Source organism: Tympanuchus pallidicinctus, unplaced genomic scaffold (genome assembly GCF_026119805.1).
Source record: "Tympanuchus pallidicinctus isolate F22 unplaced genomic scaffold, pur_lepc_1.0 scaffold40, whole genome shotgun sequence".
NCBI classification, from domain to species: Eukaryota; Metazoa; Chordata; class Aves; order Galliformes; family Phasianidae; genus Tympanuchus; species Tympanuchus pallidicinctus.
This window is the reverse complement of record NW_026294759.1, coordinates 278,061-295,810: the sequence shown is the minus strand read 5'-3', so window position 1 is coordinate 295,810 and position 17,750 is coordinate 278,061. Positions and strand designations below refer to the sequence as shown.

Sequence of the window (17,750 nt, the reverse complement as noted above, 5' to 3'; positions counted from 1 at the left end):
TCTTATTGCATAAATCTTATTTCCACAAAAATGCAGATTAAAAGTAAGTTGCTTGGTTTTGGGGAAGGAAGAATGACTGACTAGAAACTGTTGCTAACACCATGCTGCTTACACCAAACTTCAATTATACGTAATGCAGAAATTCTGTGCTTTTATTTATGTTCTTGTTTTGTTTCTGTGCCTGGGAATTGCAGAAGCAGAGAGGCCACCAGAAATAAACTACAAGGGCTACTCCAAAAGTAATGCCTTGTATTGTATTATGTTGGCCTACCACGTCAGAGGCTGAATCTTCCTACCAGGTCCTACAGTTTTGTTGCTGTATGACATGGCAGCAGAATAGCAGTGTATAATCAATGGATATTAAGATGTTATAATCACAAAATAAACAAGGGAGTTAGACGAAGTAGACTATGATAATAAGGAGAATAAATGGAAAGTTTACCTGTACGCTAGTACTGGTAGCCAGCTCTTAAATGGGTCTAGGAGAGGTGCAGCCAGGCTCCACCCCTTCCAGCAGCTCAGGTGAATTGCCTTCACCTGTGCTCCTCTGGCTGACTCATGGCTTGCCTCAGGTGATCAGAGGTTCAGGCTGTGACTCAGCAGTTCCCATACAAGCAGTATGACAAAATGGTGTCTGATATGGAAGTGTGTATAAAGCAAAGTTGTGGAATTGAATTCATCCATGCATGAAAAATTTGACTTGCATGAAAAACATTTGAAAATTTGACATGCATGAAAAACATTGACTTTTGTCAATGCTTGCTGAATGTTTATGGAGACCTAAGAGTGAATGTGAGCACAGTGCATTTTTGCAGTGATGACAGCAACATGAAAGACATCCTGTTTTTAAAATTTTTTAACTTGCTTAGGTGTGTGCTAAAATGGCATGCTGGCATACTGAAATGAAAATTCTAAAACTCTCAGTTCTGTTAGCAGAACTGCTATTTTTTATTAAATCTCTCTTTGGTATGTGTTTTTATTTTGGACTGCACTGAGTTATTTTTTCTCCAGGTTACAGCAGGCAATGCTAGATTAGCATAGAACATGATTGCTTGTTAGGAGAAAAAAAAAATGTATTGTCCTTGAGAAGGTAAATCATGTCAGGTAATGAAAATGTTTAACAATGAAAAGAACGTACACCACTCTGAAAGTATGTGAGTAGGATTGCTTAGTTTAATGATAAGGTTAATTTTATTTAGTAGTGTGGAAGTTGGGAAATAAAACATTTAAATTCCTTCAAAAATTTTCTTACAGTCTCTCTTTTCATTATTAGTGTCCAAGGAACAATTTCATGTCTGTTTTCTTAATATTTTATGCTCCATGTAATATAGCATAGAAAACACAAAGCACAGCAATGGAGATTTTTCGATATGCTACCATTTGCCATTAGAAGAGGATCTGATGCACACATGTACCACTATTGCTTTAAAAGGTTCTTTTTCCCCTGTTCTCCCATATCCTTCTTTATTCTCCCTCCCCTTTTCTCCACTGGTTGTTTTTATGCAGTTTCACAGACTCTTTTCTTCCTTGCTGAAACTATAAGGAAAAGAAAGAAAAATGCTTATAAGAATAGAACAGTATGACAGAAAACTACGGCTACAGGAGAGATTTGAAGCAGATGGTATATCTAACCAACTTACAAGTCTGTCTGCAAAAACTAGCATTAGTTTATGCTGGTAATACCCAGTTAAGAAAACACGCATGCCTAAAAATTGTATCAACTTCTCAAATCAAAGTTATTTAATAGATTTCCACTGTCATGATATAGTGTCAGCATCAAACTAAATTTTAGCATCTCTGTGGTCAAGGATCATGGTTTCTTCTCCTACATAAATGAATTTAGTTTGGAATCTTTTGGAAACCTATTTTTGAGGAGATTAAAACAGCGTTTCATCTGTCTGTTACATCTCTAGGGTCAAATAGATTTCTTTTAATGAAGTCTTTAAATAATTACTTATCCCTGTTTTTGTGGATAAGTTACATTGTTGTGTTTGGGAAAGGTCTTGCATTCTAAGAAACACACCCATGTATGGGATTCATGCCCTACATAGGATAGAAAAGGATAGATAAGATACAGAAGACAAGAATAGGATAGAAAAGATACAGAACTTGATGATGGAAAAGGCTGGAGTTTGTTGTGTCATTTATTCTGTTAAATGTGGATTTCAACAAGATAGTAGTCACCACGTTAGAAAAGATAATTACCAGATTAATTCACTCAAATAAGAAAGGTTTTATGCTTTTCAGATGCTTAATAGGATAAGGTTGTTACTAATTTGAAAAATCTAGCTACTGGTGAGATATTTCTCCTCCTTGTGTTAGCAATTACAGTTTGCCAATTTTTCAATGCCTGTGATTGTATTTACCTTCTAAGTAAGTGACTGCTACTCTGTACTTAAAGACCTCTGCACCGTGCAGTTCAGTCTAAGTCTTTTGCATTCTGGGGAGAAGTTAAGCTGTGATAATTACACAGAAACAGACTCCATAGTTGAATATCAGAGCAAAATGTTAGAGTAATAGAAAAGTCTGTATTGGAAAAACAAACTGGAGACTATATTGTCCAACCTTCTGTTGAAACAAGAATCTTAGTTTAGGTTTTCCAGGGACAGGTCACATGGAATGTTGAATGTTTCCAGTGAGGAAAGTTCCATCATCTCTCCACATTATTTTTTCCAGTGTTTAATTGGTCTCCCACTGCATGTCATTTTTTCCTTACATCTAAACCAAATTTTCCCTAGAAGCCAGTTATTTCTGTTGCTAATCTTGTCACCCTGCATCCTTGTGAGCATCCCTATCATCATCTTTTATAACTTCTTTTAGCTACTGGAAGATGCTGATTAACCTTCTGGAAAGTATTTAGGTATTAGACAGAACATCTGATCATGAACTAGTGTCTGCCTGCAGCCCTAGAAATAACATTTTATGGGCTGAAGGTTTTATTTCAAAATAGCATGTAGCACCTATTGAGCTTATCTTTACTAGGCATTCTGCCCCTAAGCATGTCTTTCCTCTTCTGGAAGTCAGTTGTTTCACATTCCTCAGCATTTGGAAATGTATGTCAATAATCTATAATCTGGTTTTTAATTCTGAAAGATTCCTGGTTATTTTCAATATGCAGTTTACAGAATGTGTGTAATTGCTGCTAGTATCCAGCCTGTGGAGTCTGAGAGGGAATCTGGTTGACAGGACTTTACAGCATTTATGTAGCAACATACTAACCATCAATGTTTTGTTCGTTCATTTGTTTCCCCACTGAGAATGCAAGACTGTTGAAATCTGCTTTGGATTCTTTGAATTGTAAGTTTTTTGTTTTTTATGTTAAATCTGGATCTTAAATATAAACAAATATATCTTTAATATAAACAAATCTGGATCTCATCCCCCACTCTCCCATCGCAAACAGGAGTTACTTGGTCGCAGGCTAAATCTTCTGCCAGCAAACAGTCCTGAGCACTATCTTCCGAAGGTAAACAGCTCCAAAGAAATGCTTTGAAATGTAAAATTGTCCACGCAGCAACACTCATCTCTCATCTCCTAGAGTCTTATCGGAAGAAATACCTCAGAAAGCAAGCTTTGAGCCAGAAAGCAAAGAAGGGTTCATATACCTCCTTCAGGTAGTTGTAGAGAGTGATAAGGTCTCCCCCTGAGCCTCACCTTCTCTAGACTAAACAATTCTAGTTCCCTCAGCTGCTTCTGATAAGGCTTGTACTCCCCTCACCAGCTTCGTTGTCCTTCTCTGCACATACTCCAGGACCTCTGTGTCTTTTTTGCAGAGGGCAGGTGAGGGCAGGGCTTGAGTACACTGTTCGCTTTAGTGCAGTGTTCATTTTTGAGCTGCTCAGTACAAGAAAGACTAGAAAGTACAAGAAAGGCCCTGGAGTGTGTTCAGAAAAGGGCTCAATTACTTTCCCAGCAGCTCTTTTTTTACGGTGTTTTGCTGCAATTTTACCTTTTCTGTGAAGAGTCCTAGGTGCAAGCTGATCTGCACAAGGTCCTAGCTGAAAATGAAGCTAAAAACTGTATTACAAAATAGTGATAGGCACTCTGAAGGAGGCACTGAACTAGACTAAGTGTTGTTTGGTTGCTTGTTTGAAATAATCAAGACAATTTATTGGTCTTTTTTGTATCATTATATATGAACTTGGCATTGAATTATAGGGCAGGTGAAAAGACATCATTCAGTTTGGAAGAGGATTCTGCACAGAAAAAGAAATCATACATTAAAATTAATCAGATCTGTTTGTGTATCCACAACTGGACTGATTAAACTTTTACTCCTTTTTGTTTTTTTGTAACCTACAGATCTTCAGTAGTACCTCTGCTATGGAGTGAAATTTATTTATTTTCTTATTTATGGTCTCAGATCCAATTTCTTAATACAGTTAAAAATTCCATTGACTTGTTCTGTAAAGGTCATATTTAGTCACAATACTCCCCCTCCTGTCTTTAAAGTGGCTTGCTAATTAATATACTTTAAAAAATTAAATACAATTAAATGATATATTAACTGAGCTACACAAACACTTAGTGTTTACAGCTGGAGGAGGTAGCATCTGATCTGTAAAGCTACAGTGACAGAAGATTACTGAAGCTTGCAAGGTCTCCTTGGTTGTAACAACATAATCGTAAGAGAGAGTCATGTTTATTTTTTACACAGCAGAAGGGGAGGCTAATCTTGTTCATTATGCCCTAGTGCTAGTTCATCAGACTTCAATTTTGAAGTTGGATATTGGCTCCATTTATTTCTTTGATTGTTCTAGTTTATAAACTGTGGTGTCGGCCAGTCATGGACAGCTCTTAGTGGTAGGTGCTACTGTAATGGTCAAAGAGGTAATCCCCCTGCCCTGGAAGTCTTGGAGGGGGAGCAGAATAACCCCTCCATGATTCTGGTAGGAACAGTTAGAAACCTGAACTGTCAAAAGTCCATGGGGCTGGATGGGGCCCTTTGAGGGTGCTGAGGGAGCTGGCAGAAGTAACTGCCAATCTGCTTTCCACTGTCTATTACCGTTCCTGGTCAACCAGAGAGGTTCCAGAGGATTAGAGGCTTGCCAGCATGACTCCCCTCTACAAGAATGATTGTAAGGAGAATCTGGGGATCTGCAGGCCCATCAGCCTAACCTTGGTGCCAAAAGATTATACAGCAGATCATCTTGAGTGATACCACATGGCATGTGCGAGACAACTGGGGGATGAGGCCCAGCAAGCATGGGTGCACGAAAGGCTGGTACAGCTTGACCAACATGATCTCCTGCAGTTGAGTGACTCTCCAAGTAGATGAGGGATAGGCTGTTTAATATCTTTATTGGTGACCTGGATGAGGGCATTGAGTGCACTCTCAGTAAATTTGCAGATGACACCAAGTTCGGGGGAATCTTCGGAGGGATCTGCTTGAGGGTAGGAAGGGATGGGGGATCTGGATGGGCTGGATCACTGGACTGAGGCCAATAGAATGAAGTTCAGCAAGATCAAATGCCATGTCCTGCACTTTGATAACAGTAGTCTCGTGCAGTGTTACCGGTTTGGGTCAGAAAGCCTGGAAGACTGTGTAGAGGAAACAGACCCTGGGGTATTTGTCAACACTCAGCTGAATGTGAGTGTGTCCAGGTGGCCAAGAACGCCAATGGTATCCTGGCTGGTACCAGAAATAATGTTGCCTGCAGGAGCTGGGAAGTGATCATCTCTCTTCATACAGCCCTGGTGAGGGCAGGGCTTGAGTACCCCGTTCGCTTTAGTGCAGTGTTCATTTTTGAGCTGCTCAGTACAAGAAAGACTAGAAAGTACAAGAAAGGCCCTGGAGTGTGTTCAGAAAAGGCAGTGTAGCTAGTGAGGGTTCTAGAGCACAAGCCTTATGAGGAGCAGATGAGTAAACTGAGATTGTTCAGTCTGGAGAAGATGAGGCTCAATAGAGCCTCACTCTCTTACAACTACCTGAAAGAAGGCTCTGGTGAGGTGGGTATTGACCTCTTCTCCAGCATAAGCGATAGTGAGAATAGAGGGAATGGCCTCATGTTGCGCCAGTGGAGATTCAGTTTGGACGTTAGGAAAGATTTCTTCTGGAGAAGAAGGTGCTCAAATTTGCTTCGCAGGAGTTAGTGGAGGCGTTAAGAAATGTTGAGATATGAGGGTCATGGTTTAATGGGAAATATTGGTGATAGGTGGACAGTTGGACTTGACTGTCTTTTCCAATCTTGGTGATTCTATAATTTTGTGAAGAAATCAGGATGGTCTACTAATAAAAAATTGAAAAAGTCTTGGGTGAGCTTTTTTTCTTAACCAGCAATATAAATGTTTCTACCATTTACAGACTCCGACTGGATTTATGGAGATTTTTTGTACATTATAAAATAATCCCTTTTTAATCTTGAGGTGTGTATAATTTGTTATTGTAATGTAGCTGTTAGTAATTGAGGCAGATATTTATAATGCAATATTTTTCACAAATACGCAACATTATTTTTTTCTGAATATCCAACTCCTTTCTTTCTAGTTTGTCAGTGTAAATCTTACGGCAAACTAAAGAGTAAACAGAAAAAAATATATTAGACTGTAGACAACCTGTGCAGTCTCATTTTTTGCTGAGTGCTTATTTTGGTAAATTCTGAAAGTAACTAGCTGCAGCATAGGATTGAAATGGCATAACTTCACAATCAGTGAAATTTCAAGTAAATTTTCAAAGAGTGTTTTCATTCTTCTAAAACAATACTTAGGTATTTGCTTTGTGCTTTAAATGCTACTTACCCTGCAAATTCCAATGTCTCAGGCAGATTCCTGATCACAGCATACCAAGGTTTCACATCTTTGGATTTTTTTCTCCTTGTGTTATGTGCACAAACTTTTGTGCTGCAGTGTTTCATGTGGACTACTTAGTCTTTATCATATAGTTGCAATTATGATGGAGAAACTTGATACATATGGTAATACGGTAATTCTGAAATGACTTCTAAAAAACAGAGTGAATAAGCATGCTTAATAAAGGGTTGGGCCTGCCTGCTAAAATGTTATTCAAACACAGAGAAAGAATTTTACATTCACAAATGCTAAGTATTTCATGGCATGAAGCACTTCGTGGTTATTTTCACAGGAAAATAAGGATATTTTCACAAGAAGAGCCTATCAATAATGGTACATAACTGCTTTAGGAAGTTGATTCCAATGTTTCAATGTAAAAATAACAGAATTTTAAGGAGCTGTTGGGCATAGATATCTAAGAGTAAAGAAATTTCACAGGATCAGCTCTAATTTGGCTTTTTTTTTTTTTTTCTCGGTAGTTGTATTTCTTTTGTAGTGGTCTCCTATTATCCTTTCTCTGAAAAAAGAGAACAGTAATTTACAGTTTAAATGTTTTCTCCCTTTGCAACATCCTTGTGGTGTGCTTAAAGTCTTGACAAAATGACAAATTTGAAAGCACCAAGTGTGACCAGAATTACTGCCCCTTTCCCTGCCCCCCCTCAAGCATAGGCACCAACGCACATGCACACTCCTGCTTCCTCTATTTCAAGGTCCTACCAGGCATTTTGTGCTACTATCTGGAAAAGAAATGTGACATTTGTGTCAATGCTTCTAGTTCATAGTCTACTTACAGCATAGGATGATACATCAGCATACATAAAAATAATCTCTGAATTACTGGTTAAGCAGCCTGTAAATAGGTGGAGGTTCAGATATTGTTACATTTCAAGTTTTAAGAATTCACTGATCATCCTGAGACAGCAGCTCAGCTTTTCTTATGGTTAATTATTTCAGAGGTGACGGTGTCACTGTGTGCATGCATAAGTGAGATATGTGTCTATTCAGTGTATGCTGGTTGCTAGTCTGTTCCAGTATCTTGTCCCATGACATTTAAGCCCGAAGAAAATTCTGTTTGTGTAGTCAGTGTTCATTTTGTGCATAGTGGGAGGCTAGATCTTGGCTGTCTAATATATATTTTAACATGATTTGATTGCACTGTACAAGTACTATTACCTCACAGTTCTAGCTCATAAACAGCTAAACAGTACTTGACATTTAAAGAGATTTTCTGTTGTGCACTTGTATAGTCAAGAGTAATTCTAATCCTATTAAAGATACTGTGTCATGGAGGCGTGCCCTGTGGGAGAAGGCTTCTTCTAACTGGTCAGATGGAAAGCAGAGGGGAGGAGCAAGAAAGAGGGTGGATTTATTATTTGCTATTAGGTCAGGGATTTCTGTGGGAAATGCCCAGTGGTTGCAGTTGCTGCTGATTTCACATCAACAGCAGTGAAACACAGAGTGCACTCTGATAGCTGATTACTGAATGAGATACTGTAAACGGGTGGGAAAAAAAGACAGCGTGTGAAACAGACAGACTCAGAGAGGGAAGGTTAGAGCAGGAAAAGTGGTCAGGCTGCAGAGTATTCTCCTAGGTGTACTGCGGAAGCTTTTTGGAAATGGATGCAAGGACCATCTGCTGCCTACAGATTAGAGGGCTGTAGAATAAGGGCAGAGAGACGAGCCTGTGGCTCTTGAATAAAAACTGAAGTTCTGCATATCTGATTTATCAAGATAAATCATGAGTCTGTGCATGGATAGGATATTAATGAATAAATCCATGCTATGGATAGAGTACAGCCTGCATTGCTATAAAAAATAGATAAACAGCAACAATGCAGTGAATAAATTCTGCAGTAATTATCTGATTTATGTATGAAGAAAAAGAGAAGTGAAATACAGAAAGCCTGTATTGCATTGCATTTAACACTGAGAGATGCTGTACATCATTGAATCTGACAACTATGGAAAGAGAAATCATGGAGAAGTCAAGTAGCGAGGATTCTTCAATTCACCGGAGTCCATCTTTGGATAGCAAAGACTCAGATTTTGCTAAACCTTCTACCTCAGGAAGGCAATTTGGTCGAGGTTTTACTGCTGGAGCTTTCTATGGTACAGCTGGATCACGCACACAGAACCACACTGGCATCGAAACTGGGACTGGTTCTGGGACTGGGACTGGCATAAAAAGTGACAAATACAGTGCACCCAAAGGCAGCAAATATGTGGTCTTTTACCTGGATCTATCCTTTGTTTTCCTTTTAGAATTTAAGAAGTGCGACATGACAAGAGGCTGCCTGTGTTGTTTGAAATATATGATGTTCCTTTTCAATTTGATATTTTGGGTGAGTATTGCATTTTCAGTTGCCTTCATTTGTTAGTGCTGTCTGTACTGCTGCATTACATTTATAGTGCATCTTTGAAGCACTACAGTAAGTTCTTCCCCTCCCCCCAGCTGTCTCCTCTTCCCCTCCTTGCCCTGTCTCTCATGCTTGCATGGAATACATTCAGTATTAAACCCTCATTAAACTAATGAGAAAATATACATTATTAGTATATTTATTATCATCTGGTTGCTGAGATTAAATTAATAAATCTTGAAACTCAATATTCTTTCATGTTTTGAACTGTGTTATTTAAGAAATGGCAAAACTGTTATTCTTCGGGAAGAGAAGAATTACTGTAGGGTTAAAATCCTGTGATGTCAGGTTTCATAATTTATTAAGCTGAAGTTAAATATAATTTTGAAGTGCATTCTCGCTGTTGACATAAATGTCATTTATTTATTGTAAACTTCATTCACAAGCTGCCTTTTTGTTTGAAGGAAATTCTGTTCCATTTCTCCAATTAAAAACAATGAATTGCCTATGTCCTAACCTCTTACAGTATCAGCATAAATGTGAAATAACTGGAATGATGAAGTAGTCTGGGTTCAGTTTCAGCGACAGTTGTCCACACTGATATATGAAATTGGAGGTCTGCATTTACTTCTGAAGGATCAAAATTGATTTTCCTCCGTCAGCCAAGAGGCAAGAGGAGTTGTAACAATGCCTTAACAAGCAAATTAAAAGCATAATGTCTACTTTGAACAAAATTATGTGAGATACAAGGAAGGGAGGAGATGTTCAAATCAATTGGTAGCTTGGCATCCTTGAGTGAACAGTATTGCTGAGGGACATACAGACTAATGGTAATACTCGGTGCATGAATACAGCTGAAAATGAAATAGTTTGATTCATTTAAAAGCAAAGGTCACTGTTTTCCTGATGACTACAGTGTTTGAATGTATGAACCATATCATTAATGTTTGTGGTCCGGAAATACACAATATATCTCATAAATAAACGAAGACGTCTTTTCTAGGTTTATTTTAAAAGAAGGGCCATTAACAGTACAGTTTAGGTGGACTGGAGTCATCGGTGTTCAAATTTGGAATCTTACTAGCGGCTTCTCTGTTCATCTGACCCACTTACTGAAATAACTTTTAGGAGCAAGCATTAATGGGAGATTTGGTCTAGCACTGAACCACTCTAGCAACAGTGATCTTTTAACAGTAATAGATTGAAATGTTTCAACCACTGAAATTGTGTGAATCTTACTTAAATAGAAAGAAATAGAAAGAAAGGAGTGAAGAAGATTCCATCAAAGTTTGTATGTTGTTTTCTTTTTTTTAATCTTTCGTATATGAACACTACTAGGAAGTTGCCTTAACTGTTCCTGGAGTTAATCATTTTTATTCAACCTGAAGGTTATATTACTTTGATGCCTTGGAAGCATTTTTTTCATGTGATGCTTGTTGCCATTATTTTTGGAACAGCTCTTCTGATATCATTATTTGTGTTCTCTGTGATCAGTCATTAGTTATCTCTTCGCCCTCACTTACTAAAATATATGTGTTTTCTTATGAGGATTATATTACTTTTCTTTCTGTTGTTAAACATTGTCACATCTCTGATATTCCAAAAATGTTTTTTTTTATGAGCTATGCCATACAGAATAAATACGGTTCTGTAGAACCACAATTACAGAAAAATGCTAACGTGCAAGATGTCAAGTACTTTTCGACGTTGGTTACAACAGAAACTTGATCAACCAGCCTGGTTTATGTTGTTCACCTTAGCTGTATTAAATTCCTCCTTTCTTCTCTTTACCTGACTTGAATTCAGTTTTGCCAGCCAAACTTGACATCTTGTGCATCATTCGAGAGGACTGAAGTCTTGCTAGATTCTTATTTTTAGTAATCAGACTATGTTATTATCCTGTGTCTCAAGCCATTCAAGTAAATAGACCATCTCATTTTACTCATGGAAATGTGAGCTAGAATGAAGCATGCTTCGTTCTACTGTGTAGTGTAGAAGTGTAGTGTACTGTACTGTGAAGTGTACTGTACTGTAGTTTGCCACCTTTGGCTTTGTATCTGGAACCTTTGTTTGTTACATTATGGCTGTGGGTATTTGGCTGTGTGTGTGTGTTCATTGCTGACTATGAAAATTTCGGTGTCACTCACTGCTGCCTTAAACTCTCCTGCTAGCCCAGCTCTGGGCTTCCCAGGCAGCTCTGCCACTGTCTCCTACTTCTACTCTGTACTGAAGCACTCCCTGCTTTTTCAGTCCTGTCTTTCCTCTCAACCCTTTTTCCTCATTCCCAGGTCTGCCTGGTCTCATTCGTCCTGGTCGTCAGCTCACTGAGCTGTTAAGTACAGAGCATGTTTCCCAGCATTGCTGACCGAGCTGTGTCTAGGACTGTAGTATCCCACTGCAATTTGAGCGTTGCATCCTTCAGAACCATGAAATTGTGTCTGCTCTTGAGCAGTTACAATCATCTTTTGTAATGCAAAGTGATTTCTTTTATTAAAAAACCCTTTTTTTAGGCAACTGTAAACAGAGATTGAAAGCAGTTCTAAAGTGTCTTTAAACAGATGCCAGTCTAGCAGCTATGTGGCAAATGAAGTAGTTAATGGGCAATCTGAAGGACTTGTGTACTTTCCAGAAAGCCACTATGTTCTAGATTTATAGTAGCACAATGGGTGGCTGCTGGGAAGTATTGTTCTACTGTAGTGCTACAGTAGTTCTTTAATACATCTACTGAAAAATGGGGAACAGTGTTTACCTCTGGTGTCCAAGAACTGTGAACCCCGTTACCTTGAACAGTTCTTAGCGTTGGCCCAAAGAAGGATGTTTTTTCCATTATTTGCTTATTGACATGGAGAAGATTTAGTCTCTCCCACATGTGCCAGTGAACTGTACTATTCCTTCTGCCTGTCAGCCAGATCACACATATTTGAAGACTAATTATGTATGCATATATAAATATACAATATATATATATATATTGCAGAGGAGAGCATTAGAGAGGTTAAGATTGGAGGCAGCTTGGGCTGTAGTGACCATGCCTTGATGGAGTTTACGATTTTGAAGAATGTGGACCTGGCAAAAAGCAAAGCTAGGACCCTGTGCTTTAGGAGAGGAAAATTCCAACTGCTCAAGGAATTGCTGAGTGGGATCCCCTGGGAAACTGTCCTTAAGGGTGTGGGTACAGAACAAAGCTGGCAGCTCTTTAAGGTAACCCTTTTGAGAGCACAACGGCTCTCCATCCCCAGCAGAAGAAGTCGAGCAGGGGAGGCAAGCAACTGTTGTGACTGTGCAAAGACCTGCAGCTTAAACTGAGAGAAAAAAGGGAAATGTTCAGAAAGTAAAAGCAGGGTTGTGTATCCTGGGAGGAATACAGGGCTGTTGTCCGTGCGTGTGAAGATAGGCCGATCACAAGCGGTGTCGCACAGGAGTCAATCTTGGGACCAGTGCTCTTCAACGTCTTTATCAATGACATAGACGATGGCATCGAGTGCTCCCTCAGCAAGTTTGCAGATGACACCAAACTGAGTGGTGTGTTCGATACACTAGAGGGAAGGGAAGCCATCAAGAGGGACCAGGACAAGCTAGAGAAGTGGGCCCATGAAAACATAAAGAGGTTCAGTAAGTCCAAGTGCAGGGTGCTGCACTTGGGTTGGGCACGATATGACTTGGGGCTTGTATAAATACAAGCTGGGGGAAGATCTCCTTGAGAGCAACCCTGCAGAGAAGAACTTGGGGGGTCCTAGTGGATGAGTAGCTGGACATGAGCCTGCAGTGTGCACTTGCAGCCCGGAAGGCCAACTGTGTTCTGGGCTGCATGAAAAAAGGGGTGGCCAGCAGGGAGAGGGAGGTGATTGTCCCCTTCTACTCAGCTCTTGTGAAGCCCCATCTGCAGTACTGCATCCAGGCCTGGGGCCCCCAGTACAGGAAGGACGTGGAGCTCTTAGAGCGGGTCCAGAGGAGGGCCACTAAGATGATCAGAGTTCTGGAGCAGCTCTCCTATTTAGAAAGGTTGAAGGAACGGGGCTTGTTTAGCTTGGAAAAGAGACCTCATTGCAGCCTTCCAGACTTGAAGGGAGCTTATAAACAGGAGGGGAATGGCTGTTTCTGAGGGTGGATAGTGATAGGACAAGGGGAAATTATTTTAAACTGAGACAGGGGAGGTTTAGGTTAGATATTATGGGGAAGTTTTTCACACAGTGTAGTGGCAGACTGGAACAGGTTGCCCAAGGAGGTTGTGGATGCCCCGTCCCTGGAGGCATTCAAGGCCAGGCTGGATGTGGCTCTGGGCAGCCTGGTCTGATGGTTGGTGACCCTGTACACAGCATGGGTGTTGAAACTAGATGATCATTATGGTCATTTTCTACCCAGGCCATTCTATGATTATGTGATTCTATGATAAATAGATGTAGGTCACTCTGAAAGTAATGCCTCCAATTTATTTCCGTGGAAACTACAACAGAAATTGAAAAAAGTTAGTAAAGTGCTCTAGAGAAAATGAAATAGTTCCTGGTTATAATGATGAGGAGTGAGTTTCTGATATGAAGTAGAAAGTAAATTAATATTTTGTAAAGCAACTTTTACAAGACACTGCAGCAGTTTCTTGAAATGCTTCTTAATTCTTATTAGTTCTTTTGTGAGTTGAAATTCCAGTGCTGGTTTCATGAGGAAATTTTGGAGGCAGACATTCTGCTTTCTTGTATGTCGGTCATTCTTAAAGTAGTGCCTCCTGTTTGCATTGAAACCACAGCAGATACAAGTAGCACAATAACACTATTGGACAGAACAAAATCTCAGCTACAAAATGCTATTTTTTAACTAGTCACCACCGTTAGCTGTGTATTTTTGCCAGCCATGGGCAAGAGTTTGGATGCCTTGCTTTTAAAGACCTGCACCAGCAGAGGTGAACCACTGTCACTGTTTCACAGCTGCTACGATGGTGGTGTTGCTCACACCATCCATGTTTCATCAGCCTGAATAGGTGAAAGTCAGAAGAGCAGTCACCAAATCTGGACTGTACAGTGGGTGTGGTAGGACAGTTAAGAGAAAACTAGCAGTCTTCAGATGGGTATGGGGCCTGATGTTATTGTGTTGCAAGAGAAAAGTTATCTTCTCTGACCTGGAACTCTGAGCCTTTAGCTTAGTCAGCATTGTGATGTAGCTTTCAGAGTTGATGGTTTGTATTGGTTCCTGGAAATCCAGAAGGCTCGCCCCTTTCTTATCACAAGAGATGATTCTCATCATTTTACCTACTAGAGGTTGCTTCTTGATCTTTTTCTTCAATAGGGAATTCCCATGTGGCCACTGTGGACTCTTTCTCATAGTGGTGACACCTTTTCTCATCAATGATGATGATACAGTTCAGGAAACTGTCACCTTCAGCTTCGTATTAGTTCAATAGATCCTGACAGATATATATACAGTGTTCTTTCTGTTCCTGTGAGCGTTCACGGGATCCACATGGCACAAACTTTGTGATTCTCCAGTGTTGCAACCATTGTTTTCAGTGCACTGGAGCTCCATACATGTATTCCTGATTGTAATCCACAGATTCTCATGGATGAGCTCTTCATTTTGTAGTGTGACAGCTGTGCATGGTTGCCTGGATTGTTTCTTGCCTTACAGCTTTGCTTCATATGCACTTCCATGTCAGATGGCATTTTGTCAGACTGCTACTCTCCTACCATCTGTCACATGGCAACAGAATGTAATGGATCACTGGCAGGAAGGTTCAATCTTTACTGCCATACCATCACCTGCCTCTGATGTCATGGGCCAAGGTAATAAAATAGGAGGCTTTACTTTCAGAGCAGCCCCTGTATATAACACACACATATATGAGCATATGTACACATATTGTATACACATACATACATATATATGTGTGTACATATTTTTCTTCAGACTTATCTGTATTGACAAGTATATGCATGGAGGTGATGGAAGAGTACATTGTTTAGTGGATTGTTCTTGTCTCCATGTAGCAAGTATATTGTTGCTGAAATAGATGTGGTAAAGAGTTGGAGTATTGTTTCTGCCCAACAGGACATAAGTTTTGTTGAATTAGATTCATGACAAAAAATACATTTTTTGAAAGTTAAAAGCAGATGTATGAGCTAATGTTGAAGGATTGCATGCGAGTTCCACACAGCAATTTGATCTAAGTGTGGCTGAGCAGTAAGTTGAAACAGAAGGTGTTTCTCCACCATACTACTAAGAGCTACAGGTGTTTCTCTGTGGTCCTCTTAGCAGTTGTTCATGACCATCTGGCATTGCTTTCTTTCAGAGATTAGGGAAGTCTGAGCTGAGGGTTAAGGAAGCTTATAGTATTTAAATTTGGCTGGGATGATGATTTACACTGAATTTATCTTAAGTGTGTAATATGTTTTGCAAAGGGATGGGGCAAGTGCAAACATTTGCTGACTTAGTTTGCCTTCAGAATGTTTATGAGCAAATATATGGAGATTGAGGAGCTCTCTGTGTAGCTCTGCAGAAGAAATCCAGTATTGATGTTTGCCTTTACAGGTAGCAACTTAGTTGTCAAGAAAGGTATTCATTAAATTAAAAAGTTTAGGTTACATGTATTTGTAGGATAGGTTTCACTTCTTTTTTTTTTTAATCAGAGGAAAGGTTTATAGAAACTGTTTTCACAGACTGTATCACAAAATCATGTTGTGTATAAAATGGAAATTTTATAAACAAAAATTTTTAAAATAAATTTTATTCATGACATGAGAATTTCAAAATGAGAATTAAAAAGTAAAATTTGAACTGTCAGGAAGAAATTATTGAAACTTCAGCAGAGAACTTTGCAAGAAAACAGACTTCAGAAGTTTAATTTATCAGTTAAGGTTAGTGAATGCACATACAGTGAGGCATTTATAATACACTTAACATTGCTTTGATTTTAATATAAAATGTGTCTTATTTTGGGAACTATGTATCTGTTAAGATGATACAATTTCTGATCTTCTGTATTTCAAGGAGCTGTAAAGCTAAATGCAGTCAGGTTGTTAATGTGTCTTATTAGTTGTTTATATTTAAGCTATTTCAAAAGTGTCTCATAGGAACAGTACTAGTTTATTATTAGTAATATAATTATGAGGATAAGTTCACATATCTAAGTTAAATGGAGTCAAATTTCCAAATTCAGTTATTTGATACTCAGTTTTGGAGTAAATTTATAGCAGATTGCTAAGATTTTCTTTTTGCTAGAATGTAAAGTACAGAAAAATGTGGGCTATAGAGTAGCTGACCTTGAAGTATCAGCAAAATTTTAATTCAGCAGATTTTCCATTGATACTGTGTTACAGATAAAAACTATTGCTCCTGATGAGATTTTTCTGCATTAGTTATTTGTCTAATTTATTATTACAGCAAGAGTGATTCATATTTTTTCTTACAGATGAAAAACAATGTTGTGTGATTATCATTGTACATAAAGACAGTAGTACTGCAGCCATGCAAGTCACATTTTATTAAGTCTCAGATCACACTAAAAGAAAGGGAGCACGTCTGTATCTGTTTGGACGAGACTGCTGTCAGAGATAATGGTACTGTAGACCAGGCAGAGATTTTAGAATGGTTTATTTATGGTAACATACTTAAATGTTTATTTACCCTTAACAGGAATATATGAAATAGCACACCAAAGCTTAAACGCTTATTTGAGCCTGTTGGTCAGTTAAATCTTGTGAGCAGGCTTTGTCCCTCTGCATAATTGAAAGTTAATCTCTGAGGCTTAAGAGGGGCAGATGGTTTATCCCTGAAATGAGAAAAATTGCAAATTACTGATATCTTACAACAGGAAGCACGTTCAAATTCTCGTGTCTATTCTCTTGCCCCTGGCTGCATTATCTGATAACTCCATTTATTGACACAGGGAATAATGACAAAGAGAGACAGGCAGAGAATGACCCTGAGATGCTTGTCCCTTGACATAATAGACATATTTATTTCTGTTATATTTTGACTGTTATGTCATAAGACAGCAACAGAATAACAATTGCAGTACAATCCCATGAAAGTAAGGGTACTAAAAATAAATAATAATAATAAAAGTTATTCAAAGCAATATAATGAAGTCTGGAAAAGAAGTGGTCCTAATTTTCTAAAGACTGTTTTCAGTCACATTAGCAGAAGAACTCCATTTTTAATATGAATTTGAGAAGCTGAGAAAAGATTCCACAGTTTAGTTTTAGTTTCCGAGTGCTATGGCACTCTTCAGGTTGCCTATGCAAATTTACACATCAATGTTGGATTACACTTAGCAAAAAAATGTTTTGTATGTCAGTGATTTGTCTAGAAGGAGAAGGAAAAGTAATATGTAGTTAAACAGTATCATGTCCTAATGAATATGTTGTGAATAAACTCCATTAAAAATAAATATCATTATAGCATAACAGTTATATGTTATTTGAGGCCTGGGGCTAGGTTTATTTTAAAATACTGAGGCTTACTTCAGAGTTAAGCTAGACATTTTTATCTTCACGGCAGGGGCCCCATAACTGTTTTTAGGGAAGTGAGTCTAAGCTGATTAACTCGATAGGGGGGACATCTGATATGTCACTTTTCACAGTGTCTCAGTTACTGCTCTTTACTAACATCGTATTT

The 17,750-nt window shown here is 38.7% G+C and overlaps 1 protein-coding gene across 4 annotated transcripts in view; it reads left to right on the top strand.

Moving 5' to 3' along the window:
• Positions 1–17,750, top strand: part of TSPAN9 (tetraspanin 9) — a 147,852-nt gene that overhangs the window by 63,861 nt on the left and 66,241 nt on the right. For 3 of the 4 annotated variants that reach the window (XM_052701691.1, XM_052701690.1, XM_052701692.1), the window contains one exon: positions 9,052–9,131. In XM_052701691.1, coding sequence (XP_052557651.1) covers positions 9,052–9,131 — 80 coding nt within the window. Of the gene's footprint in view, positions 1–8,206; positions 9,132–17,750 lie in introns of those variants that run through there. The other variant, XM_052701689.1, reaches the window with a different exon arrangement.